Source organism: Anarhichas minor, unplaced genomic scaffold (genome assembly GCF_050575085.1).
Source record: "Anarhichas minor isolate MPS153535 unplaced genomic scaffold, ASM5057508v1 ptg000031l, whole genome shotgun sequence".
Lineage (NCBI taxonomy): Eukaryota > Metazoa > Chordata > Actinopteri > Perciformes > Anarhichadidae > Anarhichas > Anarhichas minor.
In genome coordinates this window covers 6,007-24,171 of record NW_027466477.1, presented here as the reverse complement: position 1 = coordinate 24,171, position 18,165 = coordinate 6,007, and the positions used below count along the sequence as shown (strand labels likewise).

Genomic DNA, 18,165 nt, shown 5'->3' with positions numbered 1-18,165 from the left:
CTTCATTACATGACTAGTTAAGACGGATACTTTTGCAGCGTAGGCGGAGCTTTATTTCAGTGGAAACAATAATGAGAGGTGAAAAGTGAAAAATGAGATGTTAATGCACGAGGTTTACTCTGAATATAAAGCAAGACAGTCTTCAATGCACAACTTAATATGTAGATCAGGGATTCTGCACAGCACCAACAGAGAGCAGCTGCGTCAAACAGCTTTCACTTGAGACAAAAAATTACTAACTGCAGAGCTCAATATTGCCGTTTCTGTTACTTGTTGAGCAGCTGTGCGCGGTCCATCTGCAGGTCGGCCCGTAGCGTCTCCAACCCCCCACATCTTAGCAGCACACTCCTCCCTTTTTTTCCCCTAGCCTTTATTTTTCAAGCTATAGGGTTCCTGCTGAACACAGATACTCATTTTCAGCACCGCCTTGCTTCACACGGCTGCACGCGTGAGAGCTGCAGTCCAACCGCAGGCTTCATCCAAACATCCCTGGGCAGTTCCACTTGAGCAACTCGACTTGCTCAAGGGCAGGGACTGTAGTTACTGAAGGGCAAAGTGCTTCTCATTCACTCAAATGCATAGATCTCAACCAGCGACAGTTTGGTCTGAAACTAACATGTGTACCTGAATCAATGTTTCCTCTTCTGAATATTCAGATCCCATCTGAGTTTTCTTTTGAATATCTTTGAATTAGACTTAAGTGTTGTGCCATCTTGTTCATCATCTGATGAGCTGTACGGGTATGTCAGCTAAAGAAAAAAAGGCAGAAAAGTCCTCCTAAAGACACCGTGTAGATTATTTTGTTTTCTTTTGTTTTGTTATTCTGCATCGTTGGTTCAACTTGAAATCAACCCTCTAATCCCACTAAGTGTCAGTGACCCAGTCTACCCACGAGCTACGCCAGAATATTAAATAACAGCAAAAACAAAACAACCATAAACCCTGACGTTGGGATTATGAAGGCGAGCACTTTGGGATTTCCTTTAGCCTCCCGTTTCAACGCCTGGTGGAACAAGTCTGTCTGTTCCTCTACATTTTGCTGCCCGTCAAATCTCCGTCATTAGAACACTGCTGGGAGAAAAAAAAATAAAATAATAATCGGGACAGCCATATTATCCAGCAGCACATGGCCTCTGATTTCAAGCAGAAATAATCCATTTTAGAGTCAACACTCTGTTGGCGAGAATTATGCTCTCTCTCCCCTTCCCCCAGGGTGGGTGGTCAGGAGGAGGTGTGTGTGTGTGTGTGTGTGTGTGTGTGTGTGTGGGGGGGGGGGGGGGGGGGGGGGGGGGGGGAAGCCTGGGAATAAAACTTAAACTTAATTTAGAAGTGAAATGTCCCCAAAGACAGTGGCTCGAGAGGCTCTTGAGGTCAAACCTGGATGGTAGAGTCTCAATTGAGAGAGAGAGAGAGAGAGAGAGAGAGAGAGAGGGAGAGAGGGAGATGAGGATGATGTTGGCAGTTGGGTGAGGGTGTGGGGGACGTGGAGGGGGGAGACAACAGGGGGACGGTGTGGGGAGGGTGTACCCGTGACTGGCATGTTTTTCAAATTCGATAAAGTCAGGCATGACTAAATAACACATAAAATGTTTGGCATCGTGAGCAGTGGCTGGGGGAGGAGGGAGGGGGAGGGGGAGTGAGCTGCAGGGTCCGCTCGGCGTGGATGACTGTGTAAATGATGCTCTCTCTCTCTCTCTCTCTCTCTCTCTCTCTCTCTCTCTCTCTCTCTCTCCACCACGGTTGAAAAACAAAGTACGTCTAGGAGTGGAGTTGACTGCTAATGCGGAGGAGCTCTGAGGAGACGAGGGGGAGGAAGGGAGGGTAGAGGGGGAGGAGGTGGTGTGTGTGTGGTGGTGGTGGTGGTGGTGGTAGGGGGGTGTAGAGGGATCGGGATGGGGGAAAAAAGAGCGAGGGATGAAAGAGAGAGAGAGGGAGAAGAAACTAGGAGGGAAGATGAAAAAATAAGGGCTTGTCAATGAGGGAGAGAAGACTCACTGTGGAGTAATGGGGGAGAGAGAGACAGCGAGAGAGAGAGAGAGGGAAGGAGACAGGGGGAAGGAGGGAGACAGGGGGAAGGAGGGAGACAGGGGGAAGGAGGGGGGGTGCTCAGGTGAAACGCAGATCTGCCTCTTGCCCGCCTCGCCAAGCCATGCAGGAGTTTTGGTTGCGTCTTCTCAACCAAAACTATCCTAATAAAACCCAGTGTGCGTAGCCCAGGGTGACAGAGTGATAGATAAGCATGTAATGGCAGCCATGCTGGCAAGTTTGGGATCATTTCAAGCACAGTAGTCGTGTGTTTCTCTTCAAATACTTGCTAGGCTCCCTCACTCTGTATGTACACCGGCATAGGCCGACGCTTTAGCTGAGTTGCAGTAGTTCAGCGGGCCTCATTGTCTCGCTCAAGGGCCCTTTTAAAGGATATTCGACTGTAACTATGTACTTTTCTACGTTCACTCGACAATGTTCAGAAATAAAACAGGAATGAAAACAGAAAAATCTTTGAAAATTGGGTTTTCTGCTTTTCTCTGCTTGAAGTAATACAACATTGTTTGTCTTTTGGACTGTTGATTGGTCAAAAACAGTATAATTTGAAGACGTCGTCGTCATCGTGTCGTCTTCACAAATTGCCAGATTAATCTTTAATGACAATAACCGTTAGTTGCAGCCCGACAAGGGTCCAAGGTAACGTCTTCAGATTCGCAGTTCAAGCGCATTCAAAGATAGTCAATTTAGATTTGTATAAAACAGAAAAAAGCAGAGACAGATGCTGAATGTTTGGATCTTGATAAATGACTTAAATGATTAATTAGTGTTGAATGATTTTTCTGTTGACCAAATAAGTGATTAATCAACTTATCATTGCAGCGCTAGTTCCAGGAAGTAAAGGCAAGATTTGATCCATAAAAACAAAACGTACACTGCCACAATAACCAGTGGGAGGAGAAAAAAGTTAAATTCACATTAAATCATTACCAATAAAAGGCACAAATTACGTCAAGACAGAAGATGTACAAAGTGTGGACAAAAGGAGAAGTCCACAGTGGGACAGTGGCACAGAAAGAACAAGGAATCAACACAATCATTCAGCACTGCCAACAAAAAGAAAAGGCTCCTCATCAGCCCCATGTTGTAGCCCCATGTTGACGACACAATCATTTATCCTTTAATAGGCAGTCGGATTACACACTCACCAGCAAGCCAAACAAACTTCAGACAAAGAACGGCAAAAAAGCAAACAAAACTAGCATGGAGTCCAGACGAGATCAAATATATTTGCTGGCGATCCTACTTGTTTTTCCTTTCCCTTCACCTCACCCCACTTCTCTCTCCCTCTCTCTTTCCATCTCTTCTTCTTCTTCATGTTTTTGTTTTTTTCCCTGCACCGTGCTGATTGGCCCGTCTTCAGACGCGGGGCACTCCAGAGATACAGATTAGCTGGCACTTGTTTGGGCGAACACGACAAGCAGCATATGCCTCTCAAGTAACGTGTACCCAAACATGCAATTTACAAATAATTAACGTGGTGTTAATTAGTCACATTAATTCATGCCACTTTGTTGGGATTGTTTCCCCCCGTCGGTCCCCAGGACTCCTGCCAGCAACGTCAGCCAGCGAGACGGCGAGAGAGCGGTTCTTCTGCTCCGAAGCGAGAGCAGGGCGTCAGAAGAAAGAAGGGCCGCTGGCTGGTGTACACACACACACACACACACACACACACACACACACAAACAATCACACAGAGAACACACACAATCAACCACACACAATCAACCACACACAAACACATTCAACCAGAGCTGTATGCATACATGGTTATTATTCATATTCAAGAAATGCATTCCTTATGCTCACATGTGCACACCCACACATCAAACCAACAATCACAAGCCGTCCAGATGCATGTGTGTGTGTGTGTGTTTGTGTTCATGTTGGAGATAAGTGTAGAAAATGCAAAATTCTATATTGTAGTAATTCACAACAAATCCCATCAAAAGAACTTTTTGGACGTTTGTCTATCTCGCAGTGCTCTGGCACATGCTTCCTACTGATGGCATACAGTATATCTTTAAAAATCAGGCCACAAATGTTTAGTTTCCTTCTTTCAAAAAGGCTCAATAATCTTCTTAAACAGCTGGGCGCTGTAGAGGAGCAAATAGTGCATCTGTTGGGGACTATTTTCAGCTGTGCGTTAACACACATAAATGAGGCAGCAGGTCAATGTATGTGGCACCGACTCCATGCTGATTGTAATGAAGGGACATAGATACATAAGATACATCAGGCACAGACAATACTTCTTACTTGATTCATTTATTGTTTTGGTCTTTTCACAGGATTTGTTGACAGTAAGAAAAATATCTGATACCACAAACTGCAAAAGACTTAAAAAAAAAGAATATATAGAATATATGTATGTGCATGTGTGTGAATGATTGTGTGTTTATATATGGAGGGCTTTTGTATATGAATATATGTGCTTGTGCATCACTCTGTGATTCTCAGTGTGTGTTTGTGTGTGTACATCCTGTGTGTCTAAGCGTGATTCTGTCTGTGCTTGTTACTGTTTCGTATCGGTGTATAAGTTGACATCCATGGTGCACAGGAGAGCAGAGGAGCTACGTATATGTTGTGAGCTGGCTGAATCTGAGTTGTCCACTCTAACACTCACACACACACACATATATATAGCACGTGTACAGTAATGATGCACCTAGGGAGTATAGAGGCAGCTACGTCAACAATATACACACCCACATACGTGGAGAAAAATAGATACATGTAAACACACAGAGATGCGCCAGGAAAGTGAACTACCATCACCTCCACCGTCCCCTATGAGTAAACAGACCAGCCATTCATATTTTTATGGATTTGAATGCAAGATTTTGTATTTAAACAGGTAAGCCCTTTGAAATGACTGAATAAATTAAATAGTTTTTTTAATCGTTTGTATATTTATATAACTACGACTAAAAGATGAATATTTAAGCCATCTCTTAACGTTAATATTTAAGCCATCTCTTAACGTTATTTTTACAGTCATGTGACTTGTCCAAGAGCCCTGAAGCAAGGCACTTTATTTCACCAGCTGTAAGTCACTGAGGGCAGACATGAGTTTAATGCAAAATGCCTTAAATATTCAAACTAAAAATGCTTCAACTCAGCAGTCAGAGGTTTCTGTATGAAACAGGAAAGAGCGAATACTGTATAGTTCTTGAGGCAAAGCAGCGCAAGAATTACATGCCGAATCAATCACCAAGTATCAATCGCATTTTTCATGAAGTTGAGAGTAAGAGGCTGGAACCATGGCTGGTTTAAATCGTAATAACGTGGCCGCAAACACAAGAAGACTTCTACTCTAAAAGGAAGTCATGACTTAACCTCTTCCACTTCACCCCTCTTTACCACAGACCCTTTTTAGGGGGGGCAGGGGATCTTTAGGGGGAGATAGCAGGTCAACAGTAGATGCCACATAGAAGTGGTGTACATCACCTGAACACTGGGAACCTGAAGATTAATCTGAGATGCAGCTCAGCACTGTTTGTCAAGTTGTTCTAGTCATAAATCATAAATAAATAAATATTGATTTATGAAAATAAATGGTGAAAGTGTAAAAGGGCTAAGTACATTATGATGAAAGTATATGATGGTCATCCCCAAACAACACATTAAGCCACCAAGACCTTGAGGAACTCCACAGAAAAATCTACGGCTGATCAACCAAAGAAATTCTTCGTCGACTAACACTCATACATCAGATCTTTGGACTTATCGATAACTTGATTTATTTAAGCTCATACGTTTCTTGAAATAAAGCATGAAAACGCATACAAATTGACTAAGCGTCTAAAGAAATCTTAGTCGACTAATAAGAAAAAGCGGCCGGTTAGTCAACTAATTGAATAAGAAAAAGCCCGAGTAAGATCCCGTGCTGTGAAAAGCTTTTGACATTTGAAGATTTCTGTAAGAATTGGATGTCCTTTCAGCGATTCGATGGGGAGCAGTTCTGTTCTTAAAAACTACTACGACACCCCCTTATTGTCAATATACCTAGGAAAGCCATACATTGATTTTTGCATCAAATTGCATAGGATTAGCATAAAGTTGGCATGTCTGTAAAGGGAAGATTTGTAGGTACAATAGGACCCATTTTCATTGATATCTCGAGGTGAGAGGTCAAGGGACTCCTGTGAAACTGTAGCCCATCTTCGGCGCATTATTTATCCCCCTTTTCTACAAGCTTGACACCAGCATGGTGTTTCTTTAGGCTTTCTAGTTTCATACAATACCAGATATTTTCACTCTAGCTCTAAAACTGAGCCCGCTACAGCCTCTGAAAGACAGTAAAGTTGACCGAGGGCGCAAGGAGCAGAAGAGATTAAGGTTCATCATCCACTATCTGCAAAGTATAGACAATCTACTGCATTGAGGGGTTGATTATTTTGTCAGCCACAGATTAAAGATAAATCTGTCCTTTGAAAAGTACCATAATGTGTGTCTAATTTTTAACCATCAATCATTTTTGCAAGGTAAGACATTTTTTTAATTCTAAATGGCATTATCTCAAATTAGAATGAGACGAGTCAAACCCAGACCACTCAAGACTTGTCAGCAGTGTTCGTCCAACCTGTCCAGCTGGTTGATGATTAAATCCTCATGCTGGTGGAGTACAGACAAATTAAAAAGCACGGAAGGAAAAAAGAAAAAAATAGAAACAGGCTAGAAAGTCTGGAGATACTCAGTGGGCGATTATGCAGCAAACGCAGCTCTCCGCAGTGCAGGAGAGAAAAGGATGGAAATGAGAAGGGGGAGAGCAGGTAGAAATTGTGTATGATCCATAATGTCTGCATCCTGCAAATAGTCAGACAATCGCTGGCTCTTTTTTTGAAGTGTAGGTTTAGGGACGGTCAATAGATAGAGCAAGGCCCCAATAGGTAAGGGGTTCAATTCCCTTTGAGGTTTTGTGGCAACCCCTCTCCACTAACATTTACAGGGTGAGAGGCTCCGTTTCCAAGTTAATGCTTTAGATTAGCCTTCGTTTTATACTATAATGCAATGATCCTTTTTTTTTTTTACTTCTAGGAGTGGCTACTATGGATAAAATCACAGTATATATAATAAGTGTATATATATATCTCATGAATCTTTTGGAGATATATTTAATAAATACAATACATCACACATTAATGCAGTTATACGCAGCAATTATAACTTCTCCTATAAAAACATGTTTTAAAATGACTGTGTTTTTTACTTTATTGTCATTCATTATCTGTTCATACACCTGCCTCCACTGATGAAATAGAAATCCTGTGTTATGCTGTAAGCAATGTTTTCATAATAACTCCCTCTTTTTGTTATGTTCTTTTTTATTTTACATTATTATGATGTACTGTGTGTATGTATTATGTCATGTCACATCGCGTCATGCTAAATGAAGAGCAAATACAAACAGACATCTGGGATCACTGGCAGAAGCTAATGTGTTGACAGCACTGTAATTGTTGGAAGCATATGTTTTCCCAGGGGACGATATCTTGATTCCTAACACTTCTGCTCTACATTTTTACATTTTAAGGCTTTCAGCGCTCTCTTCAAGTGATTCCAGTCTCAAGTGGTTAAAATGACTGAGCAGGGTCTCTCTCTCTCTCTCTCTCTCTCTCTCTCTCTCTCTCTCTCTCTCTCTCTCTCTCTCTCTCTCTCTCTCTCTCTCTCTCTCTCTCTCTCTCTCTCTCTCTCTCTCTCTCTCTCTCTCTCTCTCTCTCTCTCATATCTCTGACTTTCCAGCTACTGAGTGGTGTCTGTAACCTCATAGCGTATACATGCAGAAAGGTTAGAGTCAAGCAAACAGATTATGGGACCTGAAAAACCAAGATCAACAGACTCAGACAGGTAATATTGATTTTCTTTCAGTCTGTGACGGGTGTACAAACCAGCGCTTGCTTGGACCTACGGTATTTGTTGTAATCAATAAGCTAAGCTAAAAATACTATTAAAATCGATTATTACCCCTCGGTGTAAGCTACTGTTGATGATCGCTGAGAGGAGAGATGCACGCATGAAATCCAAGACATATCGATCCGTGAGCTCAATCGATGCTCGAGGGGAGCATACACTACTTGGCAAACAAATGTCTGTATTCATCGACTCATATCTCTGTCTAAACACCCATCATGAGCTACCATTACTGGGTCAACGGGGACGGATATTAGATCATCGGCAAACTGATTAAGTCGACTCAAGTTAACTGTTTGTCAAGCCTCCGATTGTCGCAAAGAGCTTCACACGAGCAGAGACGCAAGTGACAACACATCTTTTAATGGATAGGTTCAGATTCTATAAACTCCACTTTAATACAATACTCACATGCAAAGACTCAAAGGCTCAGTAATCCTCTTCTTTTCAGACACACACATCTAGCAGAGACATCTCCATTGCAAATCCTCTGCTTACCTTCCTCTATGAATTAATTTAAACACAATGATTGCACAGTAACCGTCTCATATTCAGTCATTTTTGCGCTACATCAGTAAAACCCAACCTGGTGGTCGGACCGGCAAGGGATTATAAAATAATGATGATTAACAGAAACAAAGAGCCAACACAAAATTGGAATAAAGTACATGGCCTAAGTATTATTATTTCATTATCACCATTAGTGACTACTATCTCCATTAATTGGGTTTATAAAATATCAGAAATTTCACATCTTTACATGTGTGTTGTCCCAAACCCCAAAGTATCTGTCTACTGTAATAAAAGACTAAATAAAATAGAAAATATCACGCCCTGGTAGTTGCATGTAGGCTTGTTGCCAGGACAAAACACTAACAAACACGACTACCAGGACAGAGACCACTTTATTTGGCTAACTTAAGACTGCGTATGACATGTCAGTATTGTAATTAGCATAAAATCTGAACCTGTCCTTTACGATATCAGACCAAAGCCAGTTTACATACGGGCACTGACAGCAGTGTCCCAAAACACTGTGGAGAAAGGGTTAAAAACACCCAGCATGTATTCCAGAGACAGACTCACACATACCAGGGCTCATGCGCACACACACTCACACAGGCATGAACACACTCGTACAAACACACACCAGAATGTGGGAATCACTGCCCAGAACATGAAATATTCATCAGTCATAAAACTTTAATTCTCTCTCTCTCTCTCTCTCTCTCTCTCTCTCTCTCTCTCTCTCTCTCTCTCTCTCTCTCTCTCTCTCTCTCTCTCTCTCTCTCTCTCTCTCTCTCTCTCTCTCTCTCTCTCTCTCTCTCTCTCTCCCCCTGTCATTTTGGGGGCTGCTGTATTCTATTTTGTGAGGTAAACACTCCCCCCCACTGCAATGAAAAACAATAATAGATTTCATTAAAAACCCTTTTGCACAATTGTCCAGATGCACATCATTAAGACGCCGCTACATTTGGTATTTCCACATTACATTTCAAAAAGCAAGGCTGCCGGGTGGCAAAGAGAGGAGCGGTCCACTTTAATAATGTGATGCTGAGTTTTAGAGGTCCCCTGCTATTAAAGTTATTGTCCCTCAAACAAGAAGGAAGAAATAATACCAATGGCTCACTATATATTATAAAAAGAAAAGAAAATGTGTTGTATGTATACTTTATAAGACAATAGACATTTAAACTAAAAGGCGTGATCACAATGGATGAAAGCTTCTCAGTACAGCATGTTTTCTGAGCATGTTCTGGTGTCCAAATAGTCAGTTACACATGCACACATAACGCCTGTGTGTCATTTTCTTCTTCAATATGGTATATATTAATGCAGTGGCCCAATTAAGATCAAGGGTCTTATAAGCAATCCTCAAATTACGCTAAAATCCTGAAGAAATCAGATTTTCTAGACGTGATAAGAGTTGATTTTTCAATGAGTTCGAGATTTCTGTTATTCAGAAAGTATGTAAATTGCTAAATTACCTTTGATTTTATAAACACCAGTGTTGATTTTTATTTAGTAATCCATCTATATTTTTGTCAACGCCATGGTTCAAGGTTAGGAAATAAACATGGTTGTGGTTTATTGTCGGACAAACAAACACATCCTGCTTCAGGTCACAGTTGGCCTTATAAATGTTTAACCAACACCTTTCTGTTACTTTAACCGAGTGCTTCGAGTTCCTAACACGGTAAATCATATTTAGTTGTGGATAACGTAGGTAAAACAAATGATATATGTTGCTGATGAACATTTTACAACTTAGCATACATAGTATTTATGCTAAGTGTCTTTATTATGTTGATGAGAGACCTCAACCTGGCAGCATTACATATCGTTCAGACAGACATGATGTTTGATTCAAAGATCCTAAAAGATACGAGGACGCAAAGAGTAAGAAAACAGCAGCTTTGTGTTTCTCAGAAATATGACTCACATGCAGCTGCTTCATTACTGATCATGTAGATGTTCATATGCTGCTGGACAGATCCTCACTTTGAGTTCATTTGACAAATACATTTGAAGAAATGCCATAAAACTGGAACACATGGAGCAGCCTTTTTCTCCCTGGTCTTAAAACCACTAAAAAGCGGAGGGCTGAGTGCACCGCTGGGAACAAAAAAAACTTCTCTGTACAGACGACAAAGCTGCAAAATGTCACATACATTATTATATGACTTCGGCACCACAGTCACCACTTCCAAAATGGACCTTATGTCTTTCACCGCTCTTCAAAACCGATTGTATTGTTTAGTTTGTTTGACAAAACGTAGAACAACGGCTACAAAATATGATTAAACTAGCACGTAAGAGACTTAAATTGGGCTTCCTGGTGGCTGAGTGGTTAGGGGGCAAACCGCATGGGCGCAAATGCCCCGAGCAGCGAGTCCCCGGTTCTTTTTGTTTGCTACTCTCTCACCCAACATTTCCTGTCTCTCTCTTCACTATCACTTTCAAATAAAAGGTATAAAATACCCAAAAAATAATGGTATAAAAAAAGAAAATGACTTAAATTAATATTTCTTTGTATTTGAGTTTAAAAACTAAACAAAATTATTTATTAATACAAATAAACTATACTGAATATCTATTATCTATCTATTATATCACTCCTCACAGTACATTTTCCGGGTTTTGCAGAATAAATAATCAAACAAAAGCCAAGAGAAGCCCTTTCAACACCAGCCAAATACTGCTGGCAATTCACAGAGGAAGAAAATCAAGATACTGTATGTCTTTGTCTTGTTTTCTCAACATCTGCAGACCAGTTTCGGCTGAACGGACCTCTATCATTTTGACTTTCCCAGCAGAAATCTGGGAGGGGGGGAGAGAGAGAGAGAGATAAGGACGAGAGTGTAACAAGAGAGAACAGCAGAGCAGAAAGACAGAAAGAGAGAGAGATAAAGAGAGAGAGAGAGAGAGAAACACATCTCCGGTCACCCTCATCAAACCTTACGCCACGCGTGGATGGTGACTGTTTGGGCAGAGAGGGAAGCAGGAGGAAGAGGAGAGGATGGGGGAGGGGTGGGGGGAGAGTCGGAAGTGTTGGGGATGGAGGGGGGGAGGGGGGTATGTCCCCTCGAGGCCAGCCCCTCATCCCCTCTTCACCTCCATCCATAATTCAACAGGGGCCGCCCCCCCCGCATGCCTTACCAACCCCCAGGGCGCAGCTCCGCAGGGAGGACACAACACGCAGAGGAGGAAGAGACAAAGACACCACCACCACCACCTCCACAAATAGTGAAACACCAAATCAAATGCCAGAACTCAGTGGTGAGAAGCATCGTTTCCCCCGTAAGTTAAGTCAAACTCCAGTCGCACATATCGAGGCATGAGGGTAGAGCATCGTCACACGCTGTGTGACGTCAAGTGTTCAGATAGACGCCAAACGTCTGATCACGGGATCCTCATAGACGGAATTAACAGCTCACACGAAACAAAACCACACACACAAACGTGCACTACACAGTCGGAGTGTGACTCAGACTCCCGCTGAGACAGAATCAATGGTAATGAGCATCGCTTTGCGCTGTTTGGCCTCTGATAATCGAGCTCTGATCTAAAAGAGGCAGCGATACCTGCTAGGCTCTCAGCAGCTCACCTGAGGGAGGGGCCAGGTGTGGGTAAGGAGGGGGGGTTGAATCAATTCAACACACCGGGATGCAGCTACAGTCTAAAAGATGGCTGACTTCTTCTAAAGCAAACATGTTCATATATATTTCATACATGTTATTCGCCCATTCACCATCAGGAGCAATTTGGTGTTGAGCGTCTTGCCGAAGGACACTTTCACAAGTTCACAGAAGGCGCTGGGGATCAAACCGCCAACCCTGAGATTAGTAAACAACGACTCCCTCCACCTGCCGAGCCAGGACAGATTTTAGTTGCTCAGAATCGGTGTTACAAGCAAATATATTGTCATTTTTGTGCCATTTTCAGTCTAAAAGACGATGAGAAAGTCATTTTTCATATGGTTATGACTTGAATTTCTCATCTGATTTGGGAAGCTGTTACTGCCATTGTGAGCTTGTGTGTGTGCGTGAGTGCATGTGGAAAGAAGGGTTATTGAGGGATGAAAAAAGCGCCACATAAACATTTAATACCTTAAGTAAAGCGGTGCAGGCCCTTTCATAGACTATGGAGACTGATGGTTCTCCACCACTGTATTATATATAAATATGGATTTCTCCATGTGTCAATAACTTTGCACTGTGAATGTGCTCTTCTGCCGTGTGTGTGTGTGTACACACTGCATGTGTGTTTTTCTACATATGCCAAACACTTTTTCTTATTTGTATTTGAGACCAGGTGTGCCCTCTCTCTGTGATTTTGTGTGTGTGTTTGCAGATGTGTATGCTCACAAGCTCTTTCACTGCCTCACTGTGTTTGTGTTGTATATCGGCAGGAGCTTACCCTCGCTTTCACTGTGTGTATGCATCTGTGTGCCCGTGCCAGTGTGTGTGTGTGTGTGTGGGGGGTATGCATACACTGCATGTTTTCCAGGTGGAGTTCTTCTTCTACTCTCCAGTGTACGGATGAAAATGCTATTCATTATTAATAAAACCTCTCTGTCTCTGTCTCTGTCTCTCTCTGAGCTCATCTTGTTGACCTTTCTGGAACGTTATGCTGTTAAAAGCTTATGTTGCACTTCACTCTTCATTTTTTCATGAACTGTGTTTTTGTCATCATGACTTGTAGCAAACATTTACAAAATTACATTTTGAGCAAAAACAAATCGCAGACGTGTCCCGTAAGAGACCTCATGGGACGACTTTCCCAGGATGCTTTTAACGCAATTTCATGCATTACAAAAACGTAGGTTCACAACGATTTGAAAACAAAGTAAAAGTAGTTATACTAGTAATATTCCAAATTCTGGAGATGCTGCAGTATTTTTGTCATAAATAGGAGAGAAATGAATCCCCCCCCCAACAAAAAATATATTGTGTTGCACAGAATTTAATTTATTTGTCTCAAGTTGCATGTTTTGTATGTACAAACTATAAATGTGTGGCTTTTTTCCGTCCGTCAATACAATTCAACAAGCCATCACACTGACTGCATTCATCATCTAACCGCCATGCACGCACACACAATAACAAAGACTGTACATGTTTAGATACATATACATACTCTAACTACACAACCAACAGACAGAGGAACATGATAAAGGAAAGAAGTAGGTTGAGGGAGACGGAGGAGGAGAATAGGGAGAGGAGAGTAAAGAGGAGATGAGGGAGGACAACGTGGCAGAAGAAGCAAGGAAAGAAGGACTGATGAGGATACAAAAGGAAGAAGCATGATCTGGAGAAGAAAATGAGTCGAGAATGGAGAGCAAGAAGAAAAGAGAGGAGCATAATGTGGTAGAGAAAAAGACGAAGAAGAGGTGAGGAAGGAGGACTAGAGGGAGAAGAGGATTGCTGCTTGCAACATCTATTGTTTCTCAAACTGGAAAGGGAAGCTGGTTTTGTTTTGCTCCGGGGCACACGGAGCATTGAGAAACAGGAAGCCAGTGGACCTGCCCATCCTCACGGACAGCTGGTGCCCTCCGATAGCTGTTCCCTACTTCCTGTTAGCTACATACAATGGTTCCCACCCTGATCCAGGCCACCTGGAAACCAAACCGACTGACAACTCACCAAGTCTGTACACAGACTCTACCACTCCAGACGATACCATTGTGAAGGAGCCGTGGGTTTGTGTAGGGTAGATGCGCCCCACCATAGCTAAGACTAAATAACAGATTTATCAGCGATTAGATAAATTGATAAATGTTTCTCTGTTTTGCATTTGCATTCATGTATAGTTGGTCAAACAATTACCACACTTGCTTTAGTCTTTCAGTGCTTTATTGGCTTCATGCAAATGTATCGGTGTATCGCATGTACGTCAGCCGACGGGTGACAAAAACTGACAAGTTGATTTTTTTAACTGCAAAGTATTAAGCTCAGCATATCTCTCTCACAATTAGAAAATAATGATAAAAGCAAACCAAAGTATCTAAGGGATCCATATCAAGAATGTGTGTTTATGTTAAATTATTTTTTTCTGATCTTAAACACCTAAATATCAATATCTGTATTGACCTCAAAAATCCAGTATCGGGCGGGCTATAGCACATGCCATGACGACTTTGTTTTTTATATTTAGTAGATTTTATATTTCCAATAACTTTCCAAGAATAACTCCATAACAAAGTAAAACACAAAGAAATGCAAACATTTCCTAAAATAGAATAAAAACTTAATAATACACTTCCTGTTTAACACACAACACTCCTCTTTGTAGGAAATGTGTATGAATTCCAACATAGTTAATCCCATAAAAAATACACTTTAGAGAGTGTAAGAAACGTATTAACACATACCCAATCAAAATCTAAATATCAGCTTATATAGATGTATTACAATCCTATTCACAATGTAGTGCAACAACATCACACCACTACTATCAGACTACGCCAAGTTACTTGCTTGCAGTCACTCCTAACCTCCGATATGCCCACACACAGTAGATGATGTGCTTCATCAACTTAAAGGCTGGCTTCAGACACCCAGCTTCAGTTTTCAGTCTGACATATTAGCACTGATGATGTAAAAAAGCCGGCCATGTAGTGTTTCCACTAGAGTGCCATGCCTTACTCTTCTGGTAATTGAGAAGCTAATTTGCTTCAAATTCTAAACTTACTGTGAAGAAAAGTTTTTAGCCATTAGTCATGTATTGTTAGAAAAAAGTCCAGAACACATTTTGTATGGTAAATTATGGGCCCTCCTGCCAGCGGCTAAACGTCATAGCTCACTGCTTGGCTGTCATGCACATAATCCCAATAAGGAAAGGACCTCTCGGAAACTAGGTCGGGTTCAAGTCCCTTTCAGAGAAAATTTAGAACTTGAGAAACTTAATACACTGTTTTCCCAAATTGGACTATTCTTCTTACTCCAACACTTCCACACATATTGGCACAAACTGGGAAGTCGGTTCTTTCACATGTACTATTTGTCTTTCACGTCCTTTGTTGTCAGAAGTTTATTGACAGCAGTCAATAAATAAAATGTACTTGGTGCACATGTGGTGGAATAGTACACATGAAAATAGTAAGAGCCCACAAAATATCCTTTTTCTCCTCCGTTTTCTTTTGTCGAAAAATGAATTGCAGGTACGTCCTAATGTGCTTTACTTTCATGCCGGCGGGCTTTTTTAACAAGAGTATAGGCGTCAATTATTTCAGACATCGTATATTGTTTTTAAACGAAAAGGCTATGATTCCCGGCAGCCTCAGAAGAACCACGTTATGTCTTTAAAAGGCCTAACTCTTTCTTCTCTGGTCAGACAGTGCAACAAAGCCACAGCGCGCGCCTGCTGCTGTATATTTTCATCAGACTCTCAGATAAAATGCACACTGTGCTTACACCCACAGATTCACACATACTGCATTAAAAGACCGCCAGGAGAATAACAAAAATCAAAACTGGATTCACATCAATTTTAGCCTCTGTTATTGATTGGTACGACTGCGAAAGGTGGGTTTAGACAAGAGAATAATAAAGGCAGAGAGTTTCACTCCTTTATCACTCCTTCGTCTCTTGCTTCCCTTTGATGGTGATTCCTAATACTTTTAATTGCATCGTTTTTTTTTAAGTTACACGGCTAATTTGAGGCCGAAAGTTACAGTATATTATATTCAAAAATGGTTTTCCACTGAGCACAGAGAGTCGGAGTCTGAATGCTTAAAGCAAAGAGACTCATTTAAAATATTCATTATCACAAAATGTTTAAAATACTCAAATTACACACCGGGATACGTTCAATCATTGATGATGAATGGACTTCAAATATATGATTGAGCTAATTGTATACCAGTCCAAAGTATGTTTCTACAGTTACAGCTATTCTAATAGTTTCTCCAAGAGAGGAAAGGAAAAAGCGGGGGAAATCACAAGACAGCAACACGTCCCCTTTCTTTTGTCTTTCCAATACGTTAATAAGACCCGATAGTGGGTTGTCAGCTACATACAGACCATCTGCAATCGAGTCAATCGAGCGATTGCCCCCGATTATTGTTGCTGCCGGCTTGATCTGCCTCACTTAATAATTGCCAGGACACGGTATAAGATTGATTCATCATTTTCAACCCTGGATATGTAGCCTCTGTGATGAAATAAGCATCCCGTTCTACTATTTGCTTGGTAATGCGAAGTAGCCACCGCCGTGTTCACCTTACACAACTCTTAACTCAGACCGGTGGCGTCCGATCTGATTGGTTGCACAAACCACACACGGAGAGGAGGGGAGGCCAGTTGCAGAGAGGAAACGATAACGGGCTTATCGCTGGGTGAAAAATAGACAGAAATAGAAAAACCTTTTACGTTCTGGCACTGACTAAACATCAACTGGCCAAACTCAATGTCTTAATTGGCATCAGGCAGTCAGAAAGTGCATAAATAACAAAAACATAACCAGCAATTGGAATTGATTCCCCATTAATAATTATTTAATAACACTAAGTGTGAACTTTTAAAACTTTTTAATGGCCAATTTAGGCAAAGTTCCCGCGATGGGACTGGAATGTCTAACTGGATCCAACACCAATGTTGTGGGTGCAGGATAGTTTTACTACTATCCATTTGGAAGCATGATAAATGGAAATAAGAGAGACTGCTGTAGTTGCATTGGTCTTAGAGCAATCACAGTCAAAGTTCAGCCGGGCAAGTGGGTCAGAATTGGACTTACCCAAAGGCAACTTTTACTCGCCCGACAAATTGTTCAATTTATTAGCGTTTATTAAAGACTAAAGTTAAGTAGGCGGTTAAGCTCACTTCAACCGCCTCAAAAGGAATTGAAGACCTGTCCGGAGCTCAAAGACTTGTATCAAGAGAAGCTTGGGTCCAAAATATACTGGAGCACATGGATTAAAGGCAACAAACTTTATTAGAAGACTAACTTTTTGACACCAAGTGTAAAGTCATCGGAGTCCTAAAGACTAAAAGGTATTTGTAATGTTTAATCTTAATTTAAGCAAATGATTCACGATCCCGCTCTTCTGGTAAAGAACAATGGCACCGGAGTGAACAACTGCACGTTTTCTGAAACATGACACGCGGTGGTAATCAGTTTTGCGATTCGTTGACTTGCCTCGGTGTTCGTGTTTCGTAAAAACACCGCCGGGGCCCCTGAGGACGGGTTGTCATCAGCCATCTTAGCTGCCATGCAAAGTGAGATGCTGTCAGAAACTTGACATGCCTTTTAAAAAACGATCCTGTTTTACTCAAAAAATCATCCTCATTAACAATTGGAAGAGAACCACAGTACTAAATGAATATAAGTTTCAGTTTCGCTTGCCCAGCTGTATCTTGAATACTTCATCTACATTTTTGAATGTTTCCTGGTTTCCACAAACACCCACAAAAGAACTCAAGGCTTTTCTCTTCATAAAAGGCCCAATATTTTACAATAAACATTGATAATTAAATGAAGAGCTAGCAATCTAACAAAATAGTGGTGTTAAAGTTTTAATCATTCTAATTTAATAATAACTTTTCTAATTGCTTGTACGTCATTTATTAAGAAAAATGCCAAACCTACTAACGGAAACTTGATTCTGGCCTCTTTCACTTCAGGATTCAGCTTTTTCTTCTTTGTAACATAGAATATTTTTGGGTTTTGCGATTTTTGTAGACGGGAACAATTTGTCATCACTTTTGG

General features: G+C 41.3%; 1 protein-coding gene across 1 annotated transcript in view; it reads right to left on the bottom strand.

The window, feature by feature from the left end:
• ldb2a (LIM domain binding 2a) overlaps window positions 1-12,595 on the bottom strand; it is a 46,515-nt gene extending 33,920 nt beyond the window's left edge. The window contains 3 exon segments of the mRNA XM_076105189.1: window positions 11,617-11,692; window positions 12,209-12,323; window positions 12,567-12,595. Coding sequence (XP_075961304.1) covers window positions 11,617-11,692; window positions 12,209-12,323; window positions 12,567-12,595 — 220 coding nt within the window.
• Window positions 12,596-18,165: the final 5,570 nt, after the last annotated feature.